The following is a 16,967-nucleotide window of genomic DNA, read 5'->3' as shown; positions in this document are numbered from 1 at the left end:
ATTCGACCTAAATTGGGTCTCGTATTACAATGGACCAACTTTGTTTCGATTTGGAGGTGCGGCCCTTGAATTTAGAGTCGCAAATTTCATGTGCGGCTTAGATTTGGGAATTTTTTTTTCCCCTTTCTTTCGAGTCTCATTTTTCAGGTGCGGCTTAGATTCGAGTGCGGCTTAGATTCGAGTAAATACGGTATTAGTACAGCTGCCTTGAAATGTTCTAACCCATTTTCTTATCATTCTATCATCCTTTGTGTATTTTTTTGCATAAACTTCATTGATGTACCAATGAGAAGCTATGTACAACAACAATTGCACATAACATCTGTGGGCATTGTTGAGGTTCTGCAGCAACATGATCCACCCTGTATTAGCTTGGGCAAGTTAACCAGGTACTGACCAAATTACTGCTGACGTAGGTGGTGTTCACATTGATGCTGTGTGAGTTTCTGCTATTGGGTAGGGGGAGACACAAGGCGTGGCCGACAGATTAACAGGAAGAGAAAAGATGGACTAGTGGAACCAATAATTGAAAATATAAGGGAGCCACTCTCACCAGTGGCAAAATTCCTTTGATTACAGGTATGAGATAAGTCTTTTTAAATTTTAGGTGAAACTTCTCATTGAGACACAATGTTTTAAAAGAGATCCAGATAAATAAAGGATCCCACACAAAAGAAAATTGTTTGAATATCCTTAGCATTATGCACCAATATATAGACGACTAATGGTCAAAGTTAGTGAACACCTTATCTGTTTATATGATCCAGAATATGAAAAGGAAGTTGATGTCTTATCTCTATCTGAGATCCATGTGTAAGGAGCAATCAGAAAGTTCCTGTTTAGGGGCGTTGCTGCAGCATATATGCAGTGTAACATGACTCTGATGCAGGCAATGTAGGTACAGTATAACCCCGCTTTTATGTTCCTGAAATTAATGTGCCGTATCTCCAGCTGATGCCAAGCTCTATTTGGCTTGGTGCCTGATGGGAGTAGCTAGGTTTGTTTGAATAAAGATTCCACGAGCAAGCACAACAATTTACATACTGTCTCTACTGCACATATGCAGTTGTTGTGACTGTTGTGACATCTTTGTCAAACTACACTCCTGGAAATTGAAATAAGAACACCGTGAATTCATTGTCCCAGGAAGGGGAAACTTTATTGACACATTCCTGGGTTCAGATACATCACATGATCACACTGACAGAACCACAGGCACATAGACACAGGCAACAGAGCATGCACAATGTCGGCACTAGTACAGTGTATATCCACCTTTCGCAGCAATGCAGGCTGCTATTCTCCCATGGAGACGATCGTAGAGATGCTGGATGTAGTCCTGTGGAACGGCTTGCCATGCCATTTCCACATGGCGTCTCAGTTGGACCAGTGTTCGTGCTGGACGTGCAGACCGCGTGAGACGACGCTTCATCCAGTCCCAAACATGCTCAATGGGGGACAGATCCTCCGATCTTGCTGGCCAGGGTAGTTGACTTACACCTTCTAGAGCACGTTGGGTGGCACGGGATACATGCGGACGTGCATTGTTCTGTTGGAACAGCAAGTTCCCTTGCCGGTCTAGGAATGGTAGAACGATGGGTTCGATGACGGTTTGGATGTACCGTGCACTATTCAGTGTCCCCTCGACGATCACCAGTGGTGTACAGCCAGTGTAGGAGATCGCTCCCCACACCATGATGCCGGGTGTTGGCCCTGTGTGCCTCGGTCGTATGCAGTCCTGATTGTGGCGCTCACCTGCACGGCGCCAAACACGCATACGACCATCATTGGCACCAAGGCAGAAGCGACTCTCATCGCTGAAGACGACACGTCTCCATTCGTCCCTCCATTCACGCCTGTCGCGACACCACTGGAGGCGGGCTGCACGATGTTGGGGCGTGAGCAGAAGACGGCCTAACGGTGTGCGGGACCGTAGCCCAGCTTCATGGAGACGGTTGCGAATGGTCCTCGCCGATACCCCAGGTGCAACAGTATCCCTAATTTGCTGGGAAGTGGCGGTGCGGTCCCCTACGGCACTGCGTAGGATCCTACGGTCTTGGCGTGCATCCGTGCGTCGCTGCGGTCCGGTCCCAGGTCGACGGGCACGTGCACCTTCCGCCGACCACTGGCGACAACATCGATGTACTGTGGAGACCTCATGCCCCACGTGTTGAGCAATTCGGCGGTACGTCAACCCGGCCTCCCGCATGCCCACTATACGCCCTCGCTCAAAGTCCGTCAACTGCACATACGGTTCACGTCCACGCTGTCGCGGCATGCTACCAGTGTTAAAGACTGCGATGGAGCTCCGTATGCCACAGCAAACTGGCTGACACTGACGGCAGCGGTGCACAAATGCTGCGCAGCTAGCGCCATTCGACGGCCAACACCGCGGTTCCTGGTGTGTCCGTTGTGCCGTGCGTGTGATCATTGCTTGTACAGCCCTCTCGCAGTGTCCGGAGCAAGTATGGTGGGTCTGACACACCGGTGTCAATGTGTTCTTTTTTCCATTTCCAGGAGTGTATATTTAGCGTGTGTCATCCTTCTGCCACTTGAAGCACTTGTTGACACTTTCACTCACTTTCCATTGCTGAAATGTTTTTGTTTTAAACACAGTGCTTTTTCATGGTGAGTAAAATGTGTTTCAAGAATTTCTTCTCACTATCAAGTGCAGTATTCACATATGTATTTTTTGTGATGTTACACAAACAATGTGAGTGATAGTTTGCGTTTGTGTGGTTTTCTGCGTAACTGAGGAAGTAAAGAACCTGATAACCTAAAAAAGGTGCTACTGTGCAAGAGAGATGCAGAACAAAACAAATGAAAACACCACACAAAATACTTATGTAAATATTTGCACTTGACAACCTGAAAAAATTATGGAAAACTGTCACGCTAAGTGTGAAAAAAATTTGTAACTGGTGTGGTGTTCCATTGTTTAAATAATGAATGACAGCTTCAGGCTCTCCAGAAATGTCAATTATGATGTATGAAATTGAGTCACACGCTTCTAGTTTCAAGACAGTTACCAATTCCAGTTGCATCAACAGTTTTTATTAGTTAATAAACCATTATTAGGTGGTAAACAAGTCCCTGACAAGTATTTTGATGCCTATTATCTACATATATCATACTCCAAGTGGGAAAATGCCTTATACGAACAGTGACACGTATGCAAGGGATTATTTGGCATTCGTGTCATTCCGATGTGCTTGCGGTAAAAGTGAAAACGTGAACTATGGTGATCTTCTGAGCAAGTGTGTCGAAACAGGACCAAGGTGCTGTCATTCTTTTCTTGACCACCGAAGGACAAACACTAGTAGACATTGATTGGAGAATGAAGAATCTGTATGGCACAGCATGTCTGTCGAAAACTACTGTTGTGTACAAGGGGTGCTGCTGCTTCATGATAACGCACACCCCATATTTCAAATGTAACGCAGAAGTTACATCAACTCAAGTGGGAGACACTCAAGTTCCCACCCTGTGATCTTGATCTACTACAACATTTTGGTTACAATTCATAATATTGTAATTGCAAACTTTCATAATTTTCTGTGGCATATTTATGTATGACACATAGATCCATTTTATAATAAGATTAGACAGATGGTTGTATTCTGTCATGGTTATAGTTGTTCTACACTGCTCTGACGTGTGCATATTTCTCATTTAAACCATTATATGACTTGGGGTACTCCTTTTGGCATGATGTCATGTCTCCGTGCTATAGACATAGTGTTTACGCCTTGTATTCACAGATAAGACTGTTCTTTCAAAGATGTATTTAAAAATGTATTCACAGACAACACATTTCTTCCAAAGATGTATGAATATGTCTCAGTTTTGCATCTTTTGGATTCTGCAACATAGACTTTCAACCTATGCTGTTCATCTTTGGCCACCAGTCAGCCAGTAACTTCCATAGTATATTTTCAGACCATGCTCACTTCACATGTAAGTACTGTATTGATGTTTATTCTGTGGCTAGTTTTTCTATGGCTGAAAGACATGTTTGCTACCTGTCTGCCATACATTTTGGTGATTTTGCACTTATCTACATTCTGGGACTCCCAGCTCATTGGAACTTGACGATGACTTCACTTAACAAATTCTAATCGTACCCAACGTGTAAGTAGTATGTCTTTGATAAATTTTAATCTGACATTGGCATGGCATACTTATGTTAAATTTTGATCCTTCTCACTTTCTGTGCATGTGTAAAAAAAATTTTCATTGTTGTACTTTATAATGGCTTAAGGCCAAAATCGTGATAGTAATATAAAGTAACAATACCAGAGGAGGAAAGTTGCTACTCACCATATAGCGGACATTCTGAGTTGCGATAGGCACAACAAAAAGATTCACACAATTATAGCTTTCGGCCATTAAGGCCTTTGTCAGCAACACACACACACACACACACACACACACACACACACACACACACACACTCACTCACTCACTCACTCACTCACTCACGCAAACGCAACTTGCACACACATCTGCAGTCTCAGAGAGCAGCACCAGTGCATGATGTGACTGGCGACTGGGTGGTGGGAAGGAGGAGGCTGGGGCAGGGAGGGGGAGGGATAGTATGGTGGGAGTGGCGGACAATGAAGTGTTGCACACTTCTCTGGTATTGTTATATTCCATCCTGGATTTTCCATTGTTTAATATAAAGTAAAGAAGTTTTTACAGTCAAATGGTGGAAATATCATTCAGACATTATTACATGACTGTGGCACAAAAATATGAAAAGATTACTACATTCATATCTTCTGCATGTAGGAAATAAATCACTGGGCATATTTCACACTCAATGGGATGTTTAGTTTAGTGAGAAGTGGTAAATAAGCATGAGCAAAGGTAAATGTGAACAAATGCTTCCATTATGCTGTTTACGGGTAGCCAATCATTAGACTCTCGCTAATCCGGCCCTCAGGAGTCCGGCCTCTTAGTAATCCAGTGCACATCCAAAAACACACACACAATGAATTATCGTGTGCTACAATGCTTAGTTAAACGATACTTTATATACTGTATTTGAAATTGTAGCTTTCTTTACAGTTCGGATTCATGACTTCTAAAAGGAAACACGTTACGCTAGACCTCAAGCAGAAACTCGAAATTTTAGATAAGTTAAATTGAGGTTCTTCACAGAAAGCCGTTGTTGCTGAGTTCAATGCTGGATGAGCAACTGTGTGACATCAAAAAGAAAGATGATGTTATTCGACAGTACTCAACACAAATGGGTAGTAAGTTGGGAAAATGGAAGGTTATGCGAAAGAGTGAGAATGAAGAACTGGATGTAGATGTTTATAGATGGTTCATACAACAACGCAGTAAAGGAATTCCAGTCAGTGGCCCAATTATAAAGGAAAAAACAGCTGCATTTAACAAACAACTTGGTGGTAGTAACTTGTTTGCAGCTAGTGGAAGATGGCTATCAAACTGGAAGAAACGACATGACATTCGGCAGCTGATAGTCACCGGGGAAAGTCGCTCAGCGAACAATAAGGACGCTGATGAGTTTGTAGGCAAGATACAGACGATAATAGAAGAAGAATATTTAAATGCTGATGCCTTGTATAATGCTGATGAAACAGGACCCTTTTTACAATATGCTTCCTTCAAAAACATTAGCTGCCAAGAACGAGGAGGAAGCTCGTGGTTACAAGCAACAGAAACAGCGCGTAACATTAATGGTGTGTTGTAATGCAAATGTGAGTCATAAACTACTACTTATGGTGAGTGGAAAATCCCAACATCAACGTAGTTTTCAACACGCTGACATAAATACTCTTCCAGTGCAGTATTGTGCTGAGAAAAAAGCGTGGATGGACAGACAAATATTCTCTCGGTGGTTCCATGAAATGTTTGCACCAACTGCAAGAAAAGAGCTAAGGAAGAAAATGTTTCCACTGAAAGCTATTCTTATAATTGACAATGTTCCCAGTCATCCTTCAGATGTTTCTCTAAAGTCCAATGGTATACAAGCACTCTTTCTCCCACCCAATGTGGCAGCCCTAATTGAGCCCATGGACCAGGGAATTTTGGAGTCAATTAAACGTTATTATCACTATTCACTTTTCGTCATCTTGCTGCACGAAAGTGAAAATGAAAATGACTCTATGAAGACTATGCTGAAGGTGTGGAAAGCAATTAACATACATGATGTTGTTTTCCAGACAGCTGAAGCGTGGGATAAAGTGGAGAGTGCTACCATAATGAAGAGCTGGAGAAAATTGTGACCATCCATTGATGCAGAGTTGTATCCAGTAGTGAGTGACAGCGATAAGCCAGTCAATTCAGAATTATCAATTACAGTACATTGTACACTGATATATTTCGCAACCTTCCAGGAGGAGAAGAAATTGATGATGAAGATGTTACTAAATGGCTGAATGAGGGAGACTGTGATATGGACCAAACTCTTAACAAATGAAGAAATAATCAAAAGCGTGCAAGAAAGTAATGATGAAAGTGATGAAGAAGAAGAACAGGAGAAGAGAGCATGAAGATTTCTCACACTGCTGAAGCTGCCGAGGTCTTCCTGGAGCACATTATGCAACAATCAGATACATGCAGTACCGATGTAATGCTTGTAAAGTGGTTGCATGATAAAGAATGCCACCTTGGCATATCATCATTGCGACAGTTAAAAATTAGGTACATGTTTCATAGTGAGTGATATGACTGTATAATTATGTACAGTATATTGTACACTCAAGGACTAACTTTTCTTTGAAAATTAATGTATTTTTGGATTTAGTAAAGTATATGTTTTAAAATTGTATCCTTTGGTTTAATAAAGTACAGTACACTATATCCCCTGTTTTTTCAAAATAAATAAAAAACAAAATAAATGAATAAAATAAATTTCAGACACTCAATAATCCAGCACTTCCACTAATCCAACATCCATATGTGCTAGGAATGGCCGAATTAGCGAGAGTCTAGTGTATACAGTGAATGGGGTATTGTCTTGCACACAATTAAAGTATGTCATCATTTGTGTTTAATATACTTGTAAGAAAAGTACAAATGTGTGTTCATTGCTTTTCTTTCCTCTCCCAGACCGATTCAGCGTGCACATCTATCAGCTTCTCAGCTGTCGGCGACCTGCTGGCGACGACACACGTGGACTACATGGGTGTGTTTCTGTGGGCGAACAGAGCCCTCTTCAAGCACATCGCACTGCATCCTCTCGATCCACTGGAGGACAGTGAGGCAGAAGCATTCGTCACATTGCCAGTTTCTGCCCCAGACGAAGGTGCAAATAGCGGCGCTGAAGATCTCGATGCACCTGACGGAGATGAGGATGGAGAAGACACGGAGAGGCCGCAGTCTCCAGATCAGATATCAGAGGGCTTGGCCACTCTGTCTGGGGTCGCAGCTGTGCGCTGGCAGAATTTGCTTATGCTTGATGTGGTATGTGTCTTGCAAAGTTGTTGTTTTGTTGTTGTTCTCTTCCATCTGAAGACGGATTTCATGCAGCCTCCACAATACTAATGTTTCTGTATCTCTGCATAGCTACTGCAATCTACAAAGGCTGATCAATGAAGTCTGAGACTGATACTAATCACTGGTGATAATCGATTCCAGAAATGCATCTCCTCCATCAGCAAAGAGATGGAGCCTCTCGCGGCTCGTCTCCATTTGCACAGCCTTTTGTTCAGGAGTCAACAGACATGGCACCCTACAGGCACAAACAAAGGGCACATGGAGATGATCAAGCTGTGTTGATGTTGACTTCAGTGACAGCATGAGCCAAAACACCAAGCCGACGTTGCTTTATACAGACAAATTGGCCTTCGTTGAAGTTCCTGAACACCCCAAACATTGTTGCACAGGGTAGTACAGCTTCACTGTATGCTTGTTGCAGCTTTTTGTAAGTGTCAGTGGCTGTGTGGTTTAAATGAACACAGTTGTACTGCTCCTCTTGAGACACCGCCATTGTTTGGTGTGTGAAATGCAAAGAGCATCTATATAAAAAAAGAAAAAAGGAAAAAAAGAGCATTACTACTAACCTACCAATATGAGAGTGCTGTCACCTATGTGCATTGTACGTGAAAACCTGCTATTTTCAAATATTCATGGCACAGATAGGTAACCATTACGCAATCTACAGGAAGAAATCTGTCTCAGTATTTGTTGATCAGACCTCGTACATCCATTTGGACCTGTTTACTGTATTTAAGCCATGGTCCCACTTCACATCACTGTTTTGGTCCCACTTCACATCACTGTTTTCACCCTCACCTTTCTCTCCATCACCTAATTGACAATTTCTTTATGCCTGAGGCTGTGTCTTATGAAGTGAACCCTTTTTTTACTCGAGTTGTGGTATACATTTCTTTTCTCCGAAATTGATTCAGTGCCATCTCGTTAGTTACCCAGTCTGCCCATGTGATTTTCAACTTTCTCCTGTAGTACCAGTTCACTTCTTGCCCAATTTCTTCAGTGTCCATATTTTGTTTCCATACAAGGCTACATATCAGACAAGTGCCTTCAATTCACAGTTGCTACCTGTCAGTACTTCTAAGTACCGTCTCTTTTGATCCTTGTTTATTCCTGTTACACACACGCACACACACATTTCCCACATCCCAGACTGGTGGGTACATTTAAGTAGATATTTATCGTGGAAACACTTCACTGCCTTCTACATCTTATTTGCTAGTCAAAGTGTTAGTTTGCGTAACAGTTGGTGACAGCTGAAGGTTTGCTTTGTAGAGACCGTTTTTCTTTTATTTACTGTCACGCAGTTGTTAGCAATTTTTGTGTTTACTAGCAAAGGTATAATGAAGGTTAGGTCCTCTTTTCTTCTCGTGCAGGTCTTTTGTTAAATCTGTGCTTTTTATGTATGAAATAAGCAGAAAACCACGTGGTACTGTAGAGTTCCTTCTGGCCGTATGTGCATTTTTTGTTTACTGCCACACAGGTGTGGTTTGTCACCTATGTTAATATTTTTTGCTCTATTTTACTAGCTTTGTCAACCTAGATGCAGAAGACTTTTTATCTTAGCACAGTTGTCATTACTGTAAGTGTTACATCACAGAGAAGTACCACTTTTTGGGCATTGGTAATACTAACAGATGATAGAATTGTTGGAGCTCATCTAAAAGATTTGCCAGATGATGATGATGTTATGGAAGTAGGGAATGATGCAGACAATAATACTGATTCAAATGATGCTAATAATCTTGCAGATATAGATTTGGAAAAGATTTTCGAAAAAGTTTTAGGTTTTGATGCAATTTTTGGAGAAGTTTTAATAGAATGTGTACCAATGGAATTTGAAATCAGTTTACCTGAAACTGTAGAGCAGTCTGAAAAACAAGGGATGAATGACTGCTTACATGAAAACCATCTCAAAAGTAGAAAGATGTCTGAGACTAAAACTGACAGAAGGTGGAGGAAATAAAGATAACTCAGTTATTTTCTTCAACGGGAAAAACTCTGTCAGACAATACAGTGCAATGAAATCTGTACAACATGGGTTACAGACTGTGTTGTATTGCAGACCTGAAAGGCTACATTCTGGCCTTTGATTTTTATCAAGGGGGAAGTGAAGCATTGGAGAGAGAATTTGAAAATTGTGTGTGAGGGTAATTTTAGGTTATTCAAAGAAATGTTGGGGAAAAAACAGGAGACAAGATTTTGATAACTTTTGTTATGTACTTTTTCTTGCCTGGAGGGCAAAATTAGAGAAAATTTTGGTTTTGTGCCATAGTGAGGAGTAAAAGGGAAAGTTTCCCATAGCCTTTCACCTTCTAAGGAAATGAAACGATGTTACTTTCATTGTAGGACCTCATTCTGTGGAATTGGGATTCTTTGTTGAAAGACAACAAAGTTGGGTGTCTAGCTTCCAGTTATCATGGAACAGAAATAATATTTGTCTTCAGAAAGCAGGAGAAAGCCATTAATGTCAACATTCAGTGCTTTTCTGTAATAAAGGACTACAGTTGTAATAAGGAATTTTTGAACCATGCTGGCTGACTTAGATCTGCTTATGGGCTGGGAAGAAGATCCAAAAGTATTTCTTAGTCCTTTAGTGCTCTACTGTGATCTGTACAGAAAGATTTCACTTCTGGAGTTGGGGAGAAATGTTGCTCAGTGACCAACTAGACAGATGAATGCAAAGCATATCAGTCCAAGAGCTGCAAGGTAAGTTTTGAGAGAAAGCAAAATACATGAAACTAAAGGAAGAAATTAGTTCCACAGGATGTAAAATTAGGAAAGAAAGGCGTTAATTTGGCTATTTTAGCTATCAACTAAAGATGATGTGATGTATGCCCTAAAAGAAAGGGCAAACACAAATGTTTATTTTGCGCTGTATTTCTCTGCTGCAATGAAAAAAAAATTTTTTTTTTTTGCCAAATTCCATTAACTAACTCTGTAATTGCCTTTCTAATGTTCATTGATTTGTAGCTGTTGTGTATTCTAACACATTTGGATCTGTTACTTAAAAAGAAAAAAAAAAAAAAAAATTCCGGACTGAGAACTGTTGCTCGGCAAGCCACTGGAAGACCAGACGGTACTCGGAAGTACCACCCTTGTGAAATACTAAAAATTAAAAAAATTACTGTTGTTTTGTTACTATTTACTGTTGTTATCCATGAAAAAATGGAAATTTTTATGTGTTTGATAGTTCAGACAACAAAGGGTTAAGACTTTCTACCACACAATCTTATTCTTAATGTTAACAAATTTCTCTTTCTCAGAAACATTTATTGTTATTGCCAGCCTGTATTTTATACCCTTTCTGCTTTGGACATAATTTCACAATCTAAATAACAAAACTTTCCTAGTATTTTGTGTCAACATTATTGTAAACTGTCAAAAGCGTAGTCCATAATTTACACACATCTTACTTCAGTTGCTTGCTTCTAATTTTCCTCAATCCTTAAGCACTTATTCCTGTCTTTTCTACAATTGAATTTAAATTTTATTTAACAGCAGGAAATAAAGCTGTGACAACTGATCGTGAATCATGTGTGGATAGCTTGTTATGTAAGAGCATTGCCCGAAAGTGGCAAATGCTCTGTGTTTTAACGAAGTTTCAGATCAGAGCATACTCCACTGCAGAATGAAAATTCATTCTCGAAACTTTGTTCCATACACCTTGCCCAATGCCAGTTCCTCCTTATCTGCGTCTTTTAGTAATTAAAGTGTGCACTCGAGGTTACGGTGATCGGACAAGAGAAAGATGTCTATTACAACAGATATGGAGGCAGATGTTAAATTGAACTGTTTGCCTAAACCAAAATCATGGGAAAATATATTTGATGATTGTTCTGTAATTATAAATGCCACTCAAATTAAACAGTTTTTTATTTCACTTTTAGGAAGTAAACTGTCCCTCATCAGTCTCTCTCTGTCCCACATCACTAGTCCAGCTTAGACATCCTAGTCAGTTTTCTAACTATTTCATATTTCACAGCATGAGTTGTCCATGACATCTTTCAGTATTCAACTTACAAAGAAATTAGTTTGCCAAGTGCTACTAATGGTTGCCATAATGTATCACTCAATGCCCATAACTCACAAGTGCTTAAAACTCGGGATTCTGCACACTTTTGCTTTACAAAATTATTTCCCACAAACATCCAACCACGAGTATGACTCAAATACTACTTCTTATCACTTTCAAACTTATTATATTTCAAATTAAACTTCTATTTGCCCTTGTGGGCCTCGCCTAATCTTTCACCCTGACTGCCAACTATTGACTGGCTCACCTCGGCGTCTCGAAAGTGCACATAATCTACCTGGGATTCCCCAACTGCTGGCATGAAACTAAGGTGTCCAGAATATTGAAGCATGCCAGAAATATTGCAGCCCTGGAAATGAGCTACCAATATCACTGTTTAGTGAGGGTATTGTTGGGATGTTGTAACTTGGTGTTCAGTTTAACCTAACCCAAACCTGTGGTAGGAGGAAGAGAGCTCCCTAGCATTGTTCTTTATAAGGTAGTAGTATATGCTTGCCTCCTATCTGCATCCTCCACGGGGGATGACACGGCGGTCAGGTGGTCCCGGTAGGCCACTCGTGGGCTGAAGACAGAATGCATATATGCATTGGTAGTACTCGGCTTGTGTGGTAGCTTCGTGCATTCCACTTTACCTGACACAACTGATAAGAACTGACTACCTAAAATGTTATACAGGCTTTGCTGTCTCTGGCAGTGTATAATCAAGTCAAAATGACTGTATGGATGAGGACCATTTAATAACTAATGCAACATATTTTTTTCTGAAAGCAGGTTGATTTTATTCAGAATGCCAGTACACCATATTATTCTGCACTCTTTTGGCTACAAAACCCTATTTTCAACATAATCTCCATTTAATGTGATGACCTTACACTGCCATACTGGGACCATACTCTTCGCACGGTACCACTATTGGTCGACACTGGAGCCAATGACTTGTCACATCATCCGTGTACTGCTCCCCGCAGAGTGCATCTTTCATTGGGATGGAAGTCGGAGTAGCAAGATCTGAGCTGTATAGTGGATGAGGAAGAACAGTCCAATGAAGTTTTGTGAGTTCCTCTCTGATGCGCAGACTTGTGTGAGGCCTCGCATTGTCATGGAGAAGTTTGTTTGCATTTTTGTGCTGAAGAACGTGCTGAAGTCATTTCTTCAATTTCCTGGTGGTAGTGTAATGCATTTAGTGCACTTCAGAGTTGATCGTTGCACCGTGAGGGAAAACATCAAACAGAATAATTCCTTCGGAGTACTGGGAGACCATCGCCATGACTTTACTGGCAGAGCGTGCAGCTTTAAAATTTTTCTTTGGAAGAGAGGTGGTATGGTGCCACTCCATGATTTACCGTTTTGTTTCTGATTGGAAATGGTAAACCCGTGTTTCATAACCCATGATGATGTTGGACAAAACATTTTCACAATCGGCCTTGTAACGTGCAATCAATTCGGTGCATGTGATTGCTCATTGTTCCTTATGGTCTTCTGTTACCCAACGAGAAATCCAGCTGGTAGATGGGCGTGTTAGCGCTACCAACAGAGATGTCCAGTTGGGCAGCGAGGTTCTTTGATTGTGGTCCGTCGGTCACCTCGAATGAGTGTGTTCGCACGTTCTGACATAGCAGGAGTCACAGCTTTGCGCTAGTGGCCAGCATGCTGGGGATTGGGCAGGTTTGCATGACATTGTGCTGTGATGACGGACGCCTTGCCGGATGACTTGCCGTGCTTTTTATCTCTGCCAGGTCTCCGTAGACATTCGGCAAGTGCCTATGATGCAATGCTCTAGCTTTCCGCCAAAAGAAACTTGGTGACAGCTCTCTGTTTGGAACACACCTTCATTATAGACATCATTTTGAAGGCTACGTATAGTGTGACTGCCTGTCAGAACTTCATGAAACTGTAGGGTCTAAAATGGGAATATTCTACAATGCTCCATAACAGATTCTACATTTTTTTCAACTGATTATAGCCAAGGGAAAAAATATATTGCATTACTTATTAAATGCCCCTCATAATTGGTCTTGACACTCAGCATCTAATTCTTCCACTATCACTTTGAAAATAGTGGCTATTACAGTGGTAACTGATTATGTCTGTCGGTGGCTGTGTCTGGTTCAGGCAGTGGCTGCATGGACTTAGATGGGCTGCAGAGACCTGTAGTTGATGGTGCATCTTGTTATGTCCACGTCTGGCAGAAAGATCTCGACCTGTGCTGTACTGTGAAGATGTGAAGTAGTCCTGATTGTCAGTGCTCTATGAGGCAGATGAAAGCACTGTCGAAGGATGGATGTGACAAGTTGACGGACTCATAGTGGAAGTAGAATTTAATTCTGTAATGTCAGTGGCATTTGAAGGCTACTGATCGGAACCGGAAGACACGTGGCATGTATTGTGAATGGATGATAGTGTCCTCCCTTGGTATACTGTGTACCAACTGGCTGTGTGGACAGCTGTATCAGTTATGGTCCATAACGATTACAAGATGCTGGGAGGTTTCGAACACAGGTTAATGCTGATCACCATCATCAATTTTTCAAATACCTTAAATATTCTACGTTCTGGTGGCTTAGTGAGGGTGCTGCAAGTGGCCCATATTTTCAATTCTCTCTCTCTCTCTCTCTCTCTCTCTCTCTCTCTCTCTCTCTCTCTCTCTCTCTTTTTTCCTTCCTCAAATTCCTTACATCAGTGCTTCACATACTGTGACTAAACAGTTCTGTCCTGGAACTGCAGGAGTAAACAATTACTAATTACAGAGGCATAAATTCTATTGTTCATGAGAAACTTTATTACGCTGTGCTGTGCTGTGCTGTGCAGTTGCACAGCATCTCTCTCTCTCATTTAAGGCAGCAGGTGTTGATGAGGCACCCAATCCAGACCCCCTCCCTGTGTCATCATAGAATCTTGGACATTATATTGGAGCCATCTTTTTATTTATTTGTTTCATTTCCATATGTGATTAATGCAAGTTGTAAATACATTTGTAACGCAGGTTGTAATATTGATTCTATGTTTGTTTGTAGATCCGCAAACGAAATAAACCGAGGGAGCCACCAAAAACCGTAAAGTCAGCTCCATTCTTCTTGCCCACTGTACCCTCATTGAGTGGTGAAGTCCAGTTTGACGTGGAATCAGAGAAGCAAACTGAAAAAGGTATGCTGTAGTTAATAGTTGAGTAATTCTCTGTCGGTAGTATCTCCTGTGTGTGTATTTATACAGGGCGAGCTCTACATACACTGACAGAAATTGAAACTGTTACAACATTAGCCATAAGTCTTGGTTTTTATCAAACTTTGTTGAGACGTTCAGTACGTACATCAATGTCCACACTCTGCAAACAGTTGTGAAGTGTCTGGCAGAGGGTACCCGCCACTGTACCGGTTCTAGGGCTCCTACCTGTTCCATTCACGGACAGAGAGCTGGAACAATGATTGATTGAACACCTCGGTGCATGTTGTAATTAGTATAATCTTGTCTGCGCGATCCCTATGAGAATAGTATGTAGGAAGTTGTAGTACATTCTTCGATTCGTCACTTCAAGTTGCTTCTTGAAAGTTTGTAAATAATCTTTCACGGGATAGTTTGCATCCATTTTTCGGGCTTTTGCCAGTTTAGTTCTTTCTACGCGTCAGAGACACTCTACCACAAGTCAGACAAACCTGTGACAGTTCGTGCTTCCCTTTTCTGTATACATTCAATATCGCCTGTTAGTCCTATTTTGTACGGGTCCCTCACACTCCTTTGCAGATTGATTGCATTTCACTGGTATCCTACCAGCAAACTGCAGTCTATCACCTGATTTACTGTGACTGAACCTTCACATCCCTACAAATTGTTGCACTCGGGTATAGAGATCAGAAATGAGCTCAATAACATCTAAAAACTAGGAATTTTTAATGAACTCTGCTTTAAGAAAAGGTCCATTTTTAAGGGACAACCATGAAACATTTTGCAACAGTTTTTACATAATTCCTCATGGGTCCAAATTAGTTCAGTTTCACACAGGTTGTAGTTTTTTTCATGGGACACAGGAAATGGTAATTGACTCAATCGATCAACATGTACCTGTGCCAGCAGATGCGTTAAATGAATCTAAAATCGTGTAAGTCTGCAGATTTTTGTGGCCGTTGTCACTGAAGTTAAAATCTTCTGGATTATTAGGCCTTGTCATATTTCTTCTAAAGTGATCGACGTTTCTACCCCAAAACGTTGATCATTTTAGAAGAAATATGACACGGCCTAATAATCCAGATGATTTTAACTTCAGAATCTGAAATCAGTTTCTACAGTGCCTATGTGACTTAGGCCACATGATCTGATGTCGCAGTGAGTGAGTCTACGAAGTGGAAAAGTGTAGTTGTTCATTTATTAAAGGCTTGAAGTTATTGATTTTACTTTTAAGGAGCTATGGCTTGTGAACATAGAAAGCTTACAGTACAGCAGAAACTGACGATCATCCACGATGCTGATGAGAATCGTGCATACAACATTTCGACATAGCAAATAAATACAGTTTAGCAGCACATTCAAAATTAAGGAAGCATTCTTAAATGTAGAAGCTAACAATTCCTGTGGACAGAAAAGGAAGGACATTCTTATGTCTTCATTCAATGATACAGTAAATATTCTTTTAAAATGGTCTCAAGGAATGAGATGTGGCAGCATTCCTATAAGTGGAAACATACTACAAGAGAAGACTTGTGAAAACAACCTGACAATCGACTTGGAAAGAATCATTAAATTTAAATAACATTATGATGTACTATTACTTCATTATCTGAATGACATGAACTAATCTATGTCGCAAGTATTTAACAGGTCATTGCTACTCTGAACCAGTAGAATGTCATCCACATCATTAGAGTCCAGATGACTGCGATGCTTGGTAACAACCAAACGTGCAGCTCTGAAGCTGTTCTCACTAGATCCTGTTGAGGCTGGAATACACTGCATGCTCTTAGGTACACTTTCCAGAGGTGGTACTGTCTTTTTATGTTCTTTCCACCATCCAAGAATATCAGCTTTCATCTCTGCATCTGTTTTGGTAGCACCAACTGAGAGGTACAGTGATACTTCGCAGTGTTTGTCCACATGGTCCAGACAGTCGTTCTTCCCGCGAACCGTACGCGACTGGAACAGGAAAGGGAGGTAATGACAGTGGCACGTAAAGTGCCCTCCGCCACACACTGTTGGGTGGCTTGCGGAGTATAAATGTACATGTAGATGTAGACTTTTTACGTACATCTGAACTTCAACAGATGTGGCAGTTTTGATGAGCCTGATTTACTTCCAAGTGAACCACAAGAAACTACAAAGAACGGCAGTCACAGTTTGTAGCAACATTCACTCATAATCGTGTTTCGAGATCATTGTATAATAGGAATATATATTTGTTTACGCACCTGAAGTGTTTGCACACAGACCACCAATCTCGTGGAAAACACTATCTCCGTCTTCAGTGTCAACATCGAAAGAT

The 16,967-nt window shown here is 41.1% G+C and overlaps 1 protein-coding gene across 1 annotated transcript in view; it reads left to right on the top strand.

Annotated features, from left to right (window-relative positions):
• LOC124551108 (WD repeat-containing protein 36) overlaps positions 1–16,967 on the top strand; it is a 99,877-nt gene that overhangs the window by 67,077 nt on the left and 15,833 nt on the right. Inside the window, exons 10-11 of the mRNA XM_047126046.1 lie at positions 7,081–7,434; positions 14,515–14,644. Coding sequence (XP_046982002.1) covers positions 7,081–7,434; positions 14,515–14,644 — 484 coding nt within the window. The remainder of the gene's footprint in view (positions 1–7,080; positions 7,435–14,514; positions 14,645–16,967) is intronic.

Source organism: Schistocerca americana, chromosome 9 (assembly GCF_021461395.2).
Source record: "Schistocerca americana isolate TAMUIC-IGC-003095 chromosome 9, iqSchAmer2.1, whole genome shotgun sequence".
Lineage (NCBI taxonomy): Eukaryota > Metazoa > Arthropoda > Insecta > Orthoptera > Acrididae > Schistocerca > Schistocerca americana.
This window is presented reverse-complemented; position numbering and strand designations above follow the sequence as displayed.